The sequence below is a fragment of the Alexandromys fortis genome, unplaced genomic scaffold (assembly GCF_014885135.2).
Source record: "Alexandromys fortis isolate MF-2015 unplaced genomic scaffold, M_Fortis_MF-2015_v1.1 scaffold_412, whole genome shotgun sequence".
Taxonomy (NCBI): Eukaryota; Metazoa; Chordata; class Mammalia; order Rodentia; family Cricetidae; genus Alexandromys; species Alexandromys fortis.
The window spans coordinates 192,853-209,226 of NW_026068285.1; the positions used below are offsets into that span (position 1 = coordinate 192,853).

Below are 16,374 nucleotides of genomic sequence, written 5' to 3' on the forward strand. Positions count from 1 at the left end.
GTTTAAATTTTTGTTTTAGGGGTTTGTGGTTTTATTTTTCTTGTTTGAAGACAGATTTTATATATATATATATATATCTTGGGTCAGCCTAGCACAAGGGAGTCCAAGCTGGCCTCAAACTCATGGCAATGCTCCCAAGTACTGGGATTGATAACAAACACAGGCCATCACATTAAGCTCTCAATCTATAACTTAAAAAAAAGAAACAAAATAATCCAGTAACTCATGTTTCTAAAATTCCTAGGAAGTCACAGGATGATGCAGAAATACTACCACATCACCACTTTTTTAGTACTAGGAAATGAACCCAGAACAACTGCTAAATTATACAGTCTACAGCTCGAGTTCTGATTCTTCTGACTTTACTTCCCAAGTAGTTGGGTCTAGGCATGAACCGAGCTGCAGGAATCTTTCATATTAGAAAAATCACTAAGGAGAAAAGGGCATAGCTAAAAAGCAACAAAAGAATTTAAAACCTTGCACCATGCTTGAGTTTTCATACTAATAAATCCAGAATACACATTTTGGAAGTGGGAAGAAAAAACCAACAATATCTTATGTGAATGATCAATCAATTTGAGCATCATTCTGACTTCCCTTCATGTCATACATGTGTGGCAAAAGGCTAACTTCAAAAAGACAAGAATCCTCTCTTTGTCAAGCTGCACTGTCCAATATACAGTTAATATCTGCAAGAGTATTTAAAATATAAGTAGACTAAAATGTGATGAGCTCTAAATGTCAAAAACGAAATTAATTTCTAGTTTTAGCATCACAGCTTATCTATACATGGAGTATTTTAGATGTACTAGGTTAAATAAAGTATATCATTAAAACTGATTTCACTGATTTTATTTATATAAGTTTTCTCTTTCTTTTGCAGTCCTAGAAACTGAACCCAAGAGACTATATCCGGGTTTTCTGTTTTCTTTTCAATGTAGCTACTAGAAAATTTAAAACTACATACATAGTCCAAATTAATGACCTACATAGTTTTCTATGGAGGAAGTACTGTTCTAAACTACAGCTAGGCCATATATACTTTCCATCACATCCAAGTGCTGGGAATAGAAGCCAACTTTTATTTATTTGTTTTTTGAGACAAGGTTTCTCTGTGTGGCTGTCCTGGAACTCACTCGGTGACTAGGCTGGCCTTGTGCTCACAGACATCTCTGCCTGAGATAAAAGGTGTGAACAACCACAGCAGACTAGAATCCAACATTTTTAACCATGCTTTACCACTGAGCTATATATTCCTTTAACTCAGGATATATACATATTTTGTTTGAGACAGGGTCTCTTTATGTAGTCCCAGCTGTCCCAGAACTCAAGCGATCCATCTACCTTTGCCTGCTACATGCTATGATTAAAGACACCATGCTTGGCTACACATATACATTTTTGGGGGGTGCTAACTAAAATTCTCTTGCAAAAGGAAGAAAATATTCAAAATTTCAGAACAATTTTGGAATTTACCCGTAAGAGCCTGAAACATTTAACTTGATCACATACAATGAAAAAAGATATTCTGTCGATAGTAATCAATGCTTTAAAAAAAAAGAAAAAAAGTCCCGAGACATTATTTTTCTTAGCTTCTAGCCCACTAAGTTGTCAAGGTCAAAGGACAAGAAATTCAGTAATCTTTTTGCAACAATTGCTTCTTAATGAAAAGACTGTCTCCTGTAGTCCCTATGAACATATCTCTCTCCAAATTAAATTAATGGTCTTTTTTTGGTTTGAAGTCTTCCTCCAGTCAACCAATCATAGAATAAGAAGATCTCATTCTTTATCGCATATCCAAATCTCACCCTCAAACTATGACCCTTCTTTAAAGATAATAATCTAATTAATGCCAGGTAGTCTTCAAACTGTTGCGTCCCTCTACCCTTCCAAACACCCACCCAGACAAAAATTTCAACTGACTAAGATAGTTAGAAAAATAAGGTTGCTGAAGACTAATTAAAATTCCTGTGTATTTTGGTGTTTAAGTACAAAACTAAGTGTTCTTGGGGCTGGAGAGATGGCTCAGTGGTTAAGAGCATTGCCTGCTCTTCCAAAGGTCCTGAGTTCAATTCCCAGCAACCACATGGTGGCTCACAACCATCTGTAATGAGATCTGGCGCCCTCTTCTGGCCTTCAGGCATACAGACAGAATATTGTATACGTAATAAATAAATAAATATTAAAAAAAAAAAAAAAAACAAAAAAACAAAAAACTAAGTGTTCTTTAAAAAAAGAGTGAAGGAGTCATTTATAGTCAAATTCGTAATGCTGCATCCTAATGCATAAGTGAGAGAGTAGATCTCAAGGATGCTGTAGCACATAAAAGTTACATGACCTTTTTTTTTTCTTTTTTTGAGAGACAGTAGTTCTGGAACTTTGAAGGAGACCAAGTTGGCCTTGAACTCAGAGATCTGCCTGTCTCCTGAGTGCTGGGATTAAAGGCGCGTACCACCATGCCCTTGCCCAGAATTCTAATTTCAGTATTCATAAATAAAGTTTTATTAGAACAGAGCCTGGTTTGTTTACATTAATTTATGCCTCCTCTGGTGCTCTAAGAGCAAGTCTGAAGAGCTGCAAAGCCTAAAACATCTGGCATCTTGCTTTTAACCAAAAACCCCAAAAAACAAACTTTGCCATCTCAATACAAAGAGTAATGGCCACTGAGATTTCTAAACAGGCTTTATGTGGATGACTAATTTATTGAGGGAAGAGAAGAGAAAGTAGTTAAGACTAAAAACTCTCCACTCTAACAAAATCAGCATCGTCTTGACCTAACATAAACGAAGGCTTCTACACAAGCTCTTTGTACTAAGTTTCTACATATAGATTTGAAAATAAAAACTTAGCTCATGAATTACTATCTGAGCTACAAATTATACTTAAATATATTGTCAAGGAAGTTATGTTGCTTTAAAAAAAAGGGGGGTCCTAGGCTGTTTAAGGTCCTTCACCTTCAGCAGGGAAGAATCATTCAACACCCTTTCAACCCTGTGGTTCTAAGATGGGTGCTCGCTAACAAACTAAAATGTTATAGGCTCTCTGCCCGTTCCCTTCCTCCTAAAAAGGTGAGATTCCACTGTTCAATTAAGACAGAGTTTTAATAGGTAATCTATTAGATTGTAGCTTCCTTATTAATAATAGAAAATTAAACTTAAGACACATATAACATTTATAGAATTTCAAATAGCCAGTCATCTACAACAATTCCATTGGAAAATTAAGTATCTAGTAACTGTTATCTCAGGGATTCAGTTTTAGGTTGGAAGAGGCCACTAGGTAAAAAGTAAGTACCATTTCACTCTACAATACTAATTTTTATATACAAATAATAAATGATATTGACATACTGCTCTTTTTGATAATGAAGGCACATATAATATCATCATTTATCTTGGTAAAGTGAATGACTACCAATGAATCAAAAAACCTAAGATTAATTTTTTAAAAAAGTCTTTAATGTCTCTTACAAAAATTTTCAAAATTATGAGACTTTGGAATATCCACAATATCAAAGAATATAGTCTATTAAAAAAAGATATAAAAGCAAATTTGTGGCTCACTTGAAATAAGAGTACATATAAGTTGTTTTTCATGTCACCTTAAGGGATATTCAGTCCCTAAGGATAGAACTGAACTGCTACTAACATATTAAGTATCAGACCACTGACAATTTCAATTCCCAGTAAACAAATTATTTCAAAGCCAATGTATGTCATAAATTTACAATCTATAAATTTCATCTCAGGAACATAGACCAATTGGTTTTTAATTACATTTTCAAGACCAATAAACTAACTTTACAAATATATTTTAAAATTATGGTAAAATCAGCTTTTATAACCTGTATTGTTATGAACCAACATTAATAACTTAAAATTAGCAACAAGAAAAGCTAAATTTAAGGCTTTATACATCACAGCTATAATCATTAAAATTACAGAATGTTATGTGATATATTATTTCAATAATTGTGTTTAAGGAGAGATATACATTAAAAATTTCTTACATGTCTATCCCATCTTTCTACTCTGCTACTGCCTAATACTTTCCTAGCCCAAGGGAACTTTGTCTTCCATATACATTAACTTACCTTTTCATTGTTAAGATACTTTGATTTCCAGAGTTATCTTTTAAAGGAGTTTTGAGTCTAGCTCCAGTAAGAAAACCAATCAAGTAATTTAATCAAATCATAATCATAGTAGGGAGCTTTAATGGTGTTTAAATTAACATACACCATATAAAATACTATCAACGTAGCCTCTTCTGAAGTGATTTACAACATATAAAGATTTCAAAATAAAGTTTTAATTTATTCTTTTTTCTACAACAAAATCTCTGAAAGTCTCTTAAGTGAATATCAGAACAAAAATAAGGAAACCACAAAGAGAAAGAGAGAAAATGAAGGTATCTGTATCTAAACACTTACCTTGGTCCTGTCATAGGACCTCTTCCATCCTTGTCATATCCCCCACGCCCTCTACCTCCTCCCTGTGACCCGCCATATCCTCTATTATCTTCTCCATACCTACTCACATCACGACGGTCATCTATAAGAGGAAAATATAACAGTAATATACCGTTACTTCAATTTTTTTATATTGTTGCAACAAACATCTCTTTACAATAGGTTGATTTTGAATTCTTGATCTTAAATAATTCTAATTTCATATAGGAATACTGATATATGCCATCATATGAAGAAACTATTGTCATTTCTTATTAAGTGTTTCAAAGAATATAATTTTAACTGTCACTTTAAGGAATGACACTAATACACCAAAATGCAATCCATCACACAACATCTGGAAATGTGTTTGGGAATTATATCTATATCAGATTACATTTTATTACCAAATCCAAGAGCAAATGGAATGATTTAAACTAAGTTAGGAACTTTGAATTCAAGAACTTTAGTAACTTAAAGACAGAACTCTAGTTCTATTTTTTTCACCTCAAACACATTAAATTCAAGTCAAGCATAGGCATAATCACAGCCACCAAACATTTTCAAACTGAAAAGACAGTTATTCAGACGATCTGCTTTTAGTCACTCTATCTATTTATTATATGGCTGGAGATATAGCTCAGTGATGAAGTGTCTACCTGACATACACAAAAGTCCTGGAATTCAATTTCTAGCACCACCAAATTATTTCCCCCAGCAAAAATGTTTAATGACAACTTACTAGGAGCCAAGTTCTATCTAGATAATGAAGACATTATGGGAGTGAGAGGGGTTGGGAGTTGGGGAGTGGGGGGGTAGAAAGACTTCTGTCCTTAAATCACAGAGTTTCACGGTATGGTTTGAGTCCTAAGCATCATAAGATATATAAAGTGTTATAGAACAAGAGAAATGAATGACTATTCCTTCTTACATGAGATTAGAGAGGGCTAGCATAGGACAACTATCCCAAATCAAGTATTCCATCATGAAAAGAACTAAAACAGGGGCTAGAGAGGTGGCTCTTTGGTTAAGAGCATTGCAACTCTTCCAGAGATCCTGAGTTTAATTCCCAGCAACCACATGGTGTCTCACAGCCATCTATCTATATTGGGATCTGATGCCCTCTTCTGGCATGCAGGTGTACATGCAGATAGAACACCATATGCCTTTCTAACTCCAGAACTCCGGAGACAGAGGCAGGCTCTGTGAGTCTGAAGCCAGCTTGGTCTACAAGAGCTAGTTCCAGAATAGGCTCCAAAGCTACAGAGAAACCCCGTCTCAAAAAACCAAAAACAAAAAGAATACCATATACATAAAAATAAATAAATCTTTAAAATTATTAGAAAATAAATAAATTTAAAAAAACTAACAACAAGCTAGGTGGTGGCGGCACATGCCTTTAATCCCAGTACTTGGGAGGCAGATGCAGGCCTCTGTGAGTTTGAGGCCAGCCTGGTCTACAGAGTGAGTTTCACGACAGCCAGGGCAGTCACAGAAAAACCCTTCTCAAAAATAAAGAAAAAAAAAGGAAGAAAAAAAAAAAAAAAAAGAACTGACAACCGCATTGTCAAATGCTCAGAATTTAAGATAACAAAGAAAATGTCCTCAGTCGTCACACGACCTTCTAACATTCTCTAGAAAGTTAACAAAAAAAAAAAAAAGTTTGGATGACCATGAGAAATCTATGTCCAGTCATCCCAAATTTTTAATCAATGAGTAAAATCCAAACTCAATAAACAATTCTGTTAAGGAGTAAAGAAAAACTTAAGGGGCCATTATAATCTTACCTTGTGTGTGGTGGCTGTAGTTTTCCCTTTGTGAATGGTAAGACTGCTGGCTTTGATTATAGGAATCATGTTGCTGATAATTTGACTGCTCATCATATGAGCCTTGATGCTGATCATAGCCTGACTGCTGACCATAAGAATCTTGCTGACCATAGTCAGACTGGCCATATGAAGGTGCTCTTCCACCTTGGCTAAACAAAAATCAAGAACATAAGACCATATAGAATTGTTCACTGCAGCAAGTTAAAGAACACTAATATAAAAGGCCTAGGCAGCTAGACTTCAGCAGTGTCTAATACTATGTTCTCACAGTAATTATTTGGTTCTTCAATCTAAGAATCAATGAAACACCCCTCCAAAAACAATTTCACTATCACTAAAAAGGGGAGAAGAAAGGTTGTTGCACTACACTGGGGAAAAACAAACACTTTTGAATACTATTAATAAAATAACCGGTTTTTACTTTCTTGAGTTAAAAGAAAAGTAAGATATTACCAAAATACAGTGGTATGTATGATTCTTTAGCAAACATGGCCATTAAGTGATGAGTTCTCTTATTAGTTACACTGAATGGTTCTATGTTACTTTCTTTCAACATCATCTCTTTTGTATTTAATAGCCACACATGCCTGTCCTTTTGGTACCTTAAGGCCAACCTAGGTTACATAGACACTGGTCTCAAAAAAGGAGGGAAAAACGGAGAATTGTCTCAGTTCTTAACAGCCACACCTAATTCTGCAGAATACTACAACAACCTATTCCAACTCCCAACTCAAAGCATCACAAAACTATAGTTTGAACACTAACTCTTTACTTAAAAACAGTCAAACATTTCTCTTTGCTTTACATTTATTTCATGCTTTCAAACATACAGCCTTTATAGAACATTTATCCTATGATCATACTTAGCAATAAAAGTTTTTTTCCTAATACAGCATGGCTTCCAGATATTATTTCCTACATATGTCCTTTCTACTTTGCAGAGCACTTTTGTAACTTTAAGACGAATAATTTGACCTCACCATTCTTTCCCGAGTTCTACTTAAATTTCATTTAAAGTAGAACTGTCATTGCTGCCAGGAATGATTGGAGACCTCAATCATTAGGTTAAAAGAACCTTCTTCACCTCTATAAAATAGAAATAACTACTAATGTTGTTTCATAGTGGTGTCTGAGGACCAACATTAGGGAATGTGGAATTAGACCACCAAACAAAGCGCAATAAACACTCCACTATGTAGTAACACTAGTAGTTATTTCCATTTTATAGAGGCCTACATAGTTTAATGCCAGCCAAAGCTACATAGTAAAACACTATTCCAAACAAAAAAGGGGAGGGAGGGCTAGATAGATCACTCAGTGTTTGAGGGCACTTGCTTTTGTTGAGAACACAATGTCAATTCCCAACAACCAACCACATGATAGCTCACAAAAATCTGCAAACCCAGTTCTTAGAGATGTATGTCCTCTTCTGGCCTCTATACCCTGCCTCTGACCTCTGTGGGAACTAAGCACACATGGCACACAGATACACATAATACTCATAAATCAAAATAAATGCATCAAATATATATGTAAAAGTTAATGTATCCAAATGGCACAAAAAACAAAATGTAGGATTTAAACACAGAGCTCAGTGGAAGCATACTTAATGGAGCACAGGTAAAGTCCTGGGTTCTATTATCACCACTACAAAGTAATTAAATGGAAATACAAAGGCAGGCATGTATAATACAATTTCAATAGTTTACTGTTTCCTTACCCTCCTGATGATTCTGTGCTTTGTTGCTGTCCCTGGTTATTATATGATTGCTGGCCGTATGAGCTCTGCTTTTGATTCTCATAACTACCATAGGACTGTGAATAACCTAAAAATTAGATAAGAATACTATTTAGTGAAGGCTCTGATCCAATTCTCTAAAATAGCCATTTAACAAACTAGTCCAACCTGATTGATTTTGTCCATAACTGGAGTAACCACCATAGTTTTGTCCGTACGAAGAATCAGTCGTTTGCCCATAGCCAGAATAGCTCTGAAATTCAGGTAAACATTCAAATTTTATTACTTACTAGATAAAAATCACTATGTATAAACTTTATTACTTATTAAACAACTATAAGGAAAACAACTGATTTTTCAACCTACTTGTGATGTTTGTCCATAGCCTTGACTGCCTTGATTTCCATAGGAAGAATAACTGTAAAAGAAAATGTTAATACTTGAAAGATATATGCTTAAAAAAACGGAAAAGCTTAAATGAAAAACTCAGTCTTCAAAAGAACTTAGTGTTTGTCCTGCTTACATCTGAACTGTTTTCTGTCTAATGGTTATAAAAAGTTATTTTTTTGGTTCTGAGTGAATGACTCAAAATAAAAGACCATTTAGGTTTAAACAATTCTGCCCATTTCTTAGAATTTAAATTGATGACCAACAACTAAAGACACAAATAAAGTCATTCCCAGACCTCCTGAATGTCAGTACCAAGTGTTGCTGTCAAAATTTCTTACAAATAATATTTTACCAGAGCTATAAAACTAAGAAAATTATACTTTGGGATAAATAAAACAGAGAAAGGCACTGAACAATATCATTCCAGAAACAGGTTTTTATTTAATATCAGGTACACAGATTTCTAATACTTAGAACATATACAGTTTTTTGTAGCTAAAAATGTTTATACAAATAACCATCCTGATGATCACATAGTGGCCCAGACATTTAATCCCAGCACTCACAAGACAGAAACAGGCAGACCTGAGGCTAACTTGGTCTACATAGCAAGTTCCAAGCATACCAAAGCTATACAGTAAAACCCTATCTCAAAACAAAAACAAGCAATCATTCCTAAGAATGTGCTATTTCCAAAAACTGCATGTTAATCCAAAGTAATCTGAGAAAGAGAAAAAAAAAAAGGCACCCTTTTTGTTTGTTTGTCTTTTGAGACAGGGTTCTCTGGCTGTCCTCACTCTGTAGACCAGCCTCCAACTCAAGAGATCCCGAGTGCTGAGATTAAATGCATGTGCTACCATGCCTGGTTTAAAAATATAACTTTTAATACTACTCAAGCCATATCTGAACAGATTAATTTCTTCATACTATTTGTTTGAATTGAATTTCTTTAACTTTCCAGAAAAAAACAAAATATGGAACAAAAGTCCGGTACATATACTTCAGTAATTATATCTATGCATGCCTCTAATTACTGAAGCATATGTGTGTGTGTGTGTGTATATAGTACCAACAGAATGAAATTATTCTGTATCAAAACTGCCATGTAGTTTGATAAACATGCGAATAAATGTACCTTCCTAAGACTTATCTTTTTAAAAAATTTTNGAATTTCAGTGAGGTGTTTGTGATTTTTTTAAAAAGATTTTTATTTATTTGTTATGGATAGTGTTCTATCTGCATGGATGCCACCAGACCAGAAGAGGGCACCAGATCTCATTATAGATGGTTGTGAGCCACCATGTGGTTGCTGGGAATTGAACTCAGGACCTCTGGAAGAACAGGCAGTGCTCTTAACCGCTGAGCCATCTCTCCAGCCCCATCTTTTTGAAATTATATCATGTAAGTACTAGCAAGTCAAAAAACAACTCTGAATATATGGCTCTTTAATACCCAAAAAAAAGTATCTTCAAAATAAAACCTTTTATCTTAGAGCAATCAAATACTAAAATTCCTCAACTATTTTTTTTCCTCAGAATCCCATAACTTTTAAAAATACAAGCAATAAAGAAACACTTGCCAGGTACCTACTAAGAGGCTAGCACTCTCTTATAGGAGTAAAATCACATCAATTTTGTTTCTGATTTGCTTCTGACTATCTCACAATAAGCCTCCAACAATAGTTGGTAGTGTTAGGTTGAAAGCTGTTACTTCTCGTAAGCGAAGAACAGTCTACCATCATATAGGCATAAAAACAAACTTTCACTCTGAGCATATTAGTACTTTTAAGAGTTGCTAAACAATGTACTACAGTGATTTAAGAAAATCTACTCTTGCTCTGGATCTTCCTTAATGTGCAGGGATTATTTGTTTTCCGGTTCAAGTTCCACTGAAACTGGAGGCTGCCAACTGACCGAGGATGGCAGGGTTCAGTTGTCTTTCTTGTTCAAATAAATGGTTTAATGAGAGAGAGAGAGAGAGAGAGAGAGAGAGAGAGAGAGAGAGAGAGAGAGAGAGAGAGGAAAATCTGCTCTAGGGGCTAGAGCGAAGGCTCAGTGGTTAAGAGCACTTGCTGCGGAATCAGATGGCTTGAGTTTGATTCCTAGTATTCATATATTGGCTCACAGCCATCTCTAACACCAGTGCCACAAGGATCCAAGCCTCCATGGGCACTACATGTACATGGTACACAGATATACATACAGACAGAACACCCACACAAATTATATTTAAAATCACATTAACATATTATATATCATGGAAAAGTAAAATTTTTTTCTAAGAACCTGTTTGATGCGAGTTTTAAGAAATTCTCTAGGCAGAGGATGGCTCAGGTTAGGAGTACTGCCTACTCTTCCAGTGAACCTGGATTCAACTAGCAGCACTCACATCAGGCAGATCACAAAAAGTTTGTAACTATAGGGCTGGAGAGATGGCTCAGTGGTTAAGAGCACTGCCTGCCCTTCCAAAGGTCCTGAGTTCAGTTCCCAGCAACCATGTGATGGCTCACAACCATCTGTAATGAGATCTGGTGCCCTCTTCTGGTCTGCAGGCATACAGACAGACAGAATACTGAAAATACTGTATACATAATAGATTTTTTAAAAAAATGTTTGTAACTATAATTCCAGGGGATCTGACACCTCTGACTTCCAGAGGCACTGGTATTCATGAGCACATACCCACATACAGACATACACATAATTAAAAAATAACAATAAAAATTTTTAAAAATTATTAAATTCTTTTAATTTCTAAAAGAAATTTCTAAAGAAAAAAAGTCTACATACCTAGGATTTCTGTCTTTATCCTCAAGGCATATATTAATTAATTAAACATACTACTTAAAAAAGAAAGAAATGTTGCACGATACCCATTTATAAAGGCAAGCTCTTTCCCTGTTACCAAGCTTTAACAATTTAGTCACACACACACCCCGCACCACTTATTTCTATGTAGCCCAGGCTGGCCTCAAACTTTTGATAGTCCTTCTACCTCAAGTTCCACTTCTAGCCTTATTGTCTTAAGATATCCAGATAGCAAATTTTAGAGAAAACTATTATTTTTCTCAGTTTGGGCCTTTCATGATATTATGAAAACATATGTATACTTTACCTTTGCTGCTCACCCCCAGACTGACTGTAACTTCCAGAATCTAAAACACATAAAAAAAAAAATTTAAATCATATTTAAAATTTATGCTTCCCCTAAGACTAACTTTAGTTTATGCAAATAAAACTAGCAACTGTCAAAAATTACATTAAGAAAAACTAAAAGCCAGGCCTGATGGCACACACCTTTAATACCAGCACTCAGAAGGCAGAAACAGGGGGAGTTTCTGTAAGTTCAAGGCCAGCCTAGTTTACATAGTGAGTTCCAGGGAGCAAGAGGTGCAGTGAGGCCCTGTCTCAAAAAGACAAAATAAAATAAAAAAATAAAACACAAACACACACATATACACACATGCACACAAAGAAAACCTAGAAATTAAATCTATGCATTGTTAAACCACTATTCTAAAAGTATATGCTGGTGGTCACAAGAAAATAAATATGAAATCATTGAAAATTCATCATTTAAAAACAGAAACTCAACCAGATTTGGTTGTTCATACCTGTATGTACATTTGGCAAACTGAGGCAAAAAGGACTGTCAGAAGCTCAAGAACAGCCTAGGATAGGCACACAGACTGCCGACCAGACTGGATGGACTAGTGAGATCTTTACATTATTAAAAAATCTTTACATTATTAAAAGCAAACAAACAAAAAAGGTAGCTGTTTAAACTAATCAGGGCCAAAAAAGGGAAGAAACACACACTCTGACACGATTAATCTACAGAATCGCACTATCATTACCACGTCAAAACATAGAAAGTTTTTCTGCATTGGACTACTGTGGTTGTTATCATCAATAAGTCTCCTAAGACCTGCCAAGAAAAGCTGTTGATTTTACCAAACTTTCAAGCAACTGGCCAATTGGTGACATATCAAACCAGCAATGATCTACTTGTAGCCTGAATTTTAGCAACAAAAACTACCTCAAGAAAAAAGCCTACCTGGGCGGTGGTGGCACACGCCTTTAATCCCAGCACTCAGGAGGCAGAGGCAGAGGGATCTCTGCAGGCTCAAGGCCATCCTGGTCTACAAGAGCTAGTTCCAGGAGAGGCTCCAAAGCTATAGAGAAATCCTGTCTCAAAAAAACAAACAAACAAACAAACAAAAAAAGCCTAAATAAACAAGTGAAGTAAAGGGGGCGGAGGAGGGTAGATTATAAACTTTCTCTATAGTTCAAAGTAGAAGTCATACCAAAATTTGTTGAGGAGGCACTACCCTTTTAGGTTTATATTCAATGTCAAATGAACAGCTTTAACTTGTGATGAATAAGACAGATGTTATATAAAATACAAATAAAACAGGAGTGTCAAACTGATCATATGACCAACCTTATCTAATTTTAAAATCTTCAATAAACAATTCAAATAAAATCGTAGCTTCCTTTTCAGTCAATTTATATCAAGTTATCATATAAAGATATATTACTACAAGTTTAACCCACTGTAAATATCTCTTTAAAAATCCTTAAGACTACTAAAGAAAGTCTGATAAATTATTTCCATGAAGTTAAGGACACAGGCTACATGAAATGGGGGAAAAGGAACTATCTTACATGTCATAGCTATTTCCATAACTGGTAAGAGTTGCAGCTAGCCAAAGGAAAATAGGAAAAGAACATACTCTACCTGGCCCATAAAGAGAATAGATGCACCTATCAAAGAGCAAAGGAAAGCCACCCAAATCAGAGTCAAGAGGACTGGGGGGGGGGGGGGGAATTTAAACACTTGAAGATACATATATTTCTCCATCGACAGTCTAATACTTCAGTATTTCCTTTTAGTTCAGACACAACCGTCTCTCAAAATCTAGTAGTTAAATATTCTTAACTTTAGCCGAAGTAATTATGAACCTCTAAAACAATAAACCTGACTTCAGCTGAACTAAAATTTCAAGATACACAAATAAGCACAGCCACCAAAAAATAAGTATTTCAGTGATTAAAATACAGGGGCTATTTTCAATTAAAAAAAAAATCAGTTTGCAAATGCCACTTAGGGCAACTCAAATAAGACCTTGTTAAGATTACCTGACACTTGAGCCTTGTGTCTGGACTTGTTCATTATTTAGAAGTGCTTCTAAATTATCAAAGTGTACTGGCTATTTTATGTCAACTTGACACAAGTTGGAACCATATGAAGAGGGAACTTCAATTGAGAAAAGATCCAGCTATATTAGGCATTTTCTTAATTGGTGACTGATGGGGGGGAATGTCCAGCCCATTGTGGGTGGTGGTCGTGGGTTCTATAAGAAAGCAGGTTGAACAAGTCATGAGAACCAAACCACAAAGCAGCACCCCTCCATGGCCTCTTCATCAGCTCCTGCTGCCAGAAACAGCCTGCCCTATTTGAGTTTCTGTCCTGACTTCCTTCAATGATTGAACAGATAGTTATAGAAGCATAAGACAAACCCTCCCCAAGTTGCTTTGGCCATCATCACAGCCATAGTAACCCTACAATAAATTGGTACCAGGACAGTGGGATATTGCTATGACAGACCTGACCATGTGTTTTTGGGAGGACTGTGGAAGACTTTGGAACTTTGAACTAGAAAAGCCATTGAGTGTTAACAGCTCAGTGGGCCATTCTTCAGGAGCTTGGAAGATAATTATATTGAGGGCAATTCAGACAACGAAGGCCTGGTTTGTTAAGTTTCTGGAGAAAGCAAAGATTCTGACTGGCCCTTTTGTGTGCACAATCTGTGGTTCGAGTCAGCCAAGGCTGAAGAGTCGGCCGTGATTAAGAAGGGACCAGAAGCACTAAAAGACCATTCCTTTACTGGGACAACTGGGATACTGGTCAGCCAAGAAATTTGTGGGAATTAAAAGACCAATTACAAAGTGGTTTCTAACAGTTACCACACAGCTGTGTTCTAGATGTGGCCTAGGTCCTATCTTATGCTGGCAGTTGAATTTGGTACTGTTTAGAGTCCCCGAGGTGATAATGGTTTTGAAGGCATGAAGGGGTCATAAAGTAACTGAAGCTTGGCACTGTGAGGGGCCAAGAGAGGCCACTGATGAAGGTATAGCCTCAGTAGCACTTGGAGTCCTGAAGGGACTGAAGGGGTCCAGAAGGGAAGTTAAGGCTTGGCACCAAGAAAAGAACACAGGACAGGCTACTGGTGAAAGTGCAACCCTGTTGCAGTAAGAGGCCCAGTATTTTGGAGATGCCAATACCACGGGATGACTACCTAGAACAGCACAGCAGAGGAGCAGTCAGCTGGAGCCAGAGAAGTGACCCAAGCCCTTTGGAGGAGTTCAGAAGATCATCAGATACTGGATACTGAGTTATTTATAGTGGAGTTTGGTTTTGCTGTGTTCAGACTGTAACTGTGCCTTGGTTCTTCCCTCCTGAAGCTTTTTTTTTTTTTATTTTACAGACTAAAATTAAAAGTTAAAAGACTGAATTTTTAAAGACATTTTAGGTTTTAAGAGACTTTAAAGTTATTTATGGTTTTTTTTTGTTTGTTTGGTTTTTTTTGGTTTTTCAAGACAGGGTTTCTCTGTGGCTTTGGAGCCTGTCCTGGAACTAGCTCTGTAGACCAGGCTGATCTCGAGTTATTTATGTTTTATGTATGTGCACTCTACATGCCAGATAGGGCATCAGATCCTATTATAGATGGTTGTAGCCACCATGTGGGTGCTGGGATTTGAACTCAGGACCTCCGGAAAAGCAGCCAGTGCTCTTAACCACTGAGCCACCTTTCCAGCCCCTAGATTTTAGACTTTTAAAGATACTGAATTTTGAGTATTTGAATTTGTAAAGAACTCTAGGACTTTTAAAGTTTATAAAATGTTTCATAGTGTGATGATGTTAATGTGTGATCTTGGGGGGGGTGAAAAAGGAAAGGCTGTAGTTAAACAGTGATATTTGTGTGTCAAAGTGACAAGGAGTCATTTGTCCTGGATAGTTTTATGTCAACCAGACACAGCTAGAATCATCTGAAAAGGAACCTCAATTGAGAAAAGGTCTCCTTAAGACCCAGCTGCAGGTGTTTTTTTAATTACTGATTGATGGGGGAGGGCCCAGTTCACTATAGATGGTGACATCCCTGGGCTGGTGGTTCTTGGTTCCATAAGAAAGCAGACTGAGCAAGGCAGTAAGCAGCACCCCTTCATGGCCTCTACATCAGCTCCTGCCTCCAGGTTCCTGTCTTGTATGAGTTTCCGCCCTGACTTCTGCCAACGAACAGATACTGTAAGTCAAACAAACCCTTTCCTAAAGTTGCTTTGGTCATGATGTGGGATGCCCCTCTGTAGGTTGTGAATATGTTTTATCACCACTGGCTAATGAAGAGGCTGCTTTGGCCTATGGCAGGACAGAATATAGCTAGGCGGGAAATCCAAGCAGAGAGACAGAAAAAAAGAAGGCAGAGTTGGAAAGGCTCCAGCAGTTGCTGCAGGAGTAAGATGCCAGAGCATTACTGGTAAGCCACGGGGCCCATGGCAATACAGATTATTAGAAATGGGTTAAGGCTCCAAAGCCACAGAGAAACCCTGTCTCAAAAAACAAAAACAAAAACAAAAAAAAAAAAAAATAAAAAAGAAATGGGTTAGGGGCTGGAGAGATGGCTCGGCGGTTAAGAGCATTGCCTGCTCTTCCAAAGGTCCTGAGTTCAATTCCCAGCAACCACATGGTGGCTCACAACCATCTGTAATGAAATCTGGTGTCCTCTTCTGGCCTTCAGGCATACACACAGACAGAATATTGTATACATAATAAATAAATAAATTTGTGGACAGCTATTTAAAAAAAAAAAGAAATGGGTTAATTTCTATGTAAAGCTAGCCAGTAAAAAGTCTGAATCATTGGCCAAAGAATTACAATTAATATTAAGTCTCTGAATCATTATCTAACAA

At 36.4% G+C, this 16,374-nt stretch overlaps 1 protein-coding gene across 2 annotated transcripts in view; it reads right to left on the minus strand.

Moving 5' to 3' along the window:
* The window catches only part of Taf15 (TATA-box binding protein associated factor 15), a 42,662-nt gene that overhangs the window by 20,700 nt on the left and 5,588 nt on the right, over positions 1-16,374 (minus strand). Inside the window, exons 2-7 of one of the 2 annotated variants that reach the window (XM_050132238.1) lie at positions 11,519-11,558; positions 8,381-8,432; positions 8,183-8,267; positions 7,997-8,102; positions 6,235-6,425; positions 4,529-4,550 (exon numbers count right to left, since the gene is read on the minus strand). In XM_050132238.1, the coding sequence (XP_049988195.1) occupies positions 4,529-4,550; positions 6,235-6,425; positions 7,997-8,102; positions 8,183-8,267; positions 8,381-8,432; positions 11,519-11,558 (496 nt within the window). Of the gene's footprint in view, positions 1-4,429; positions 4,551-6,234; positions 6,426-7,996; positions 8,103-8,182; positions 8,268-8,380; positions 8,433-11,518; positions 11,559-16,374 lie in introns of both variants that reach the window. The other variant, XM_050132235.1, reaches the window with a different exon arrangement.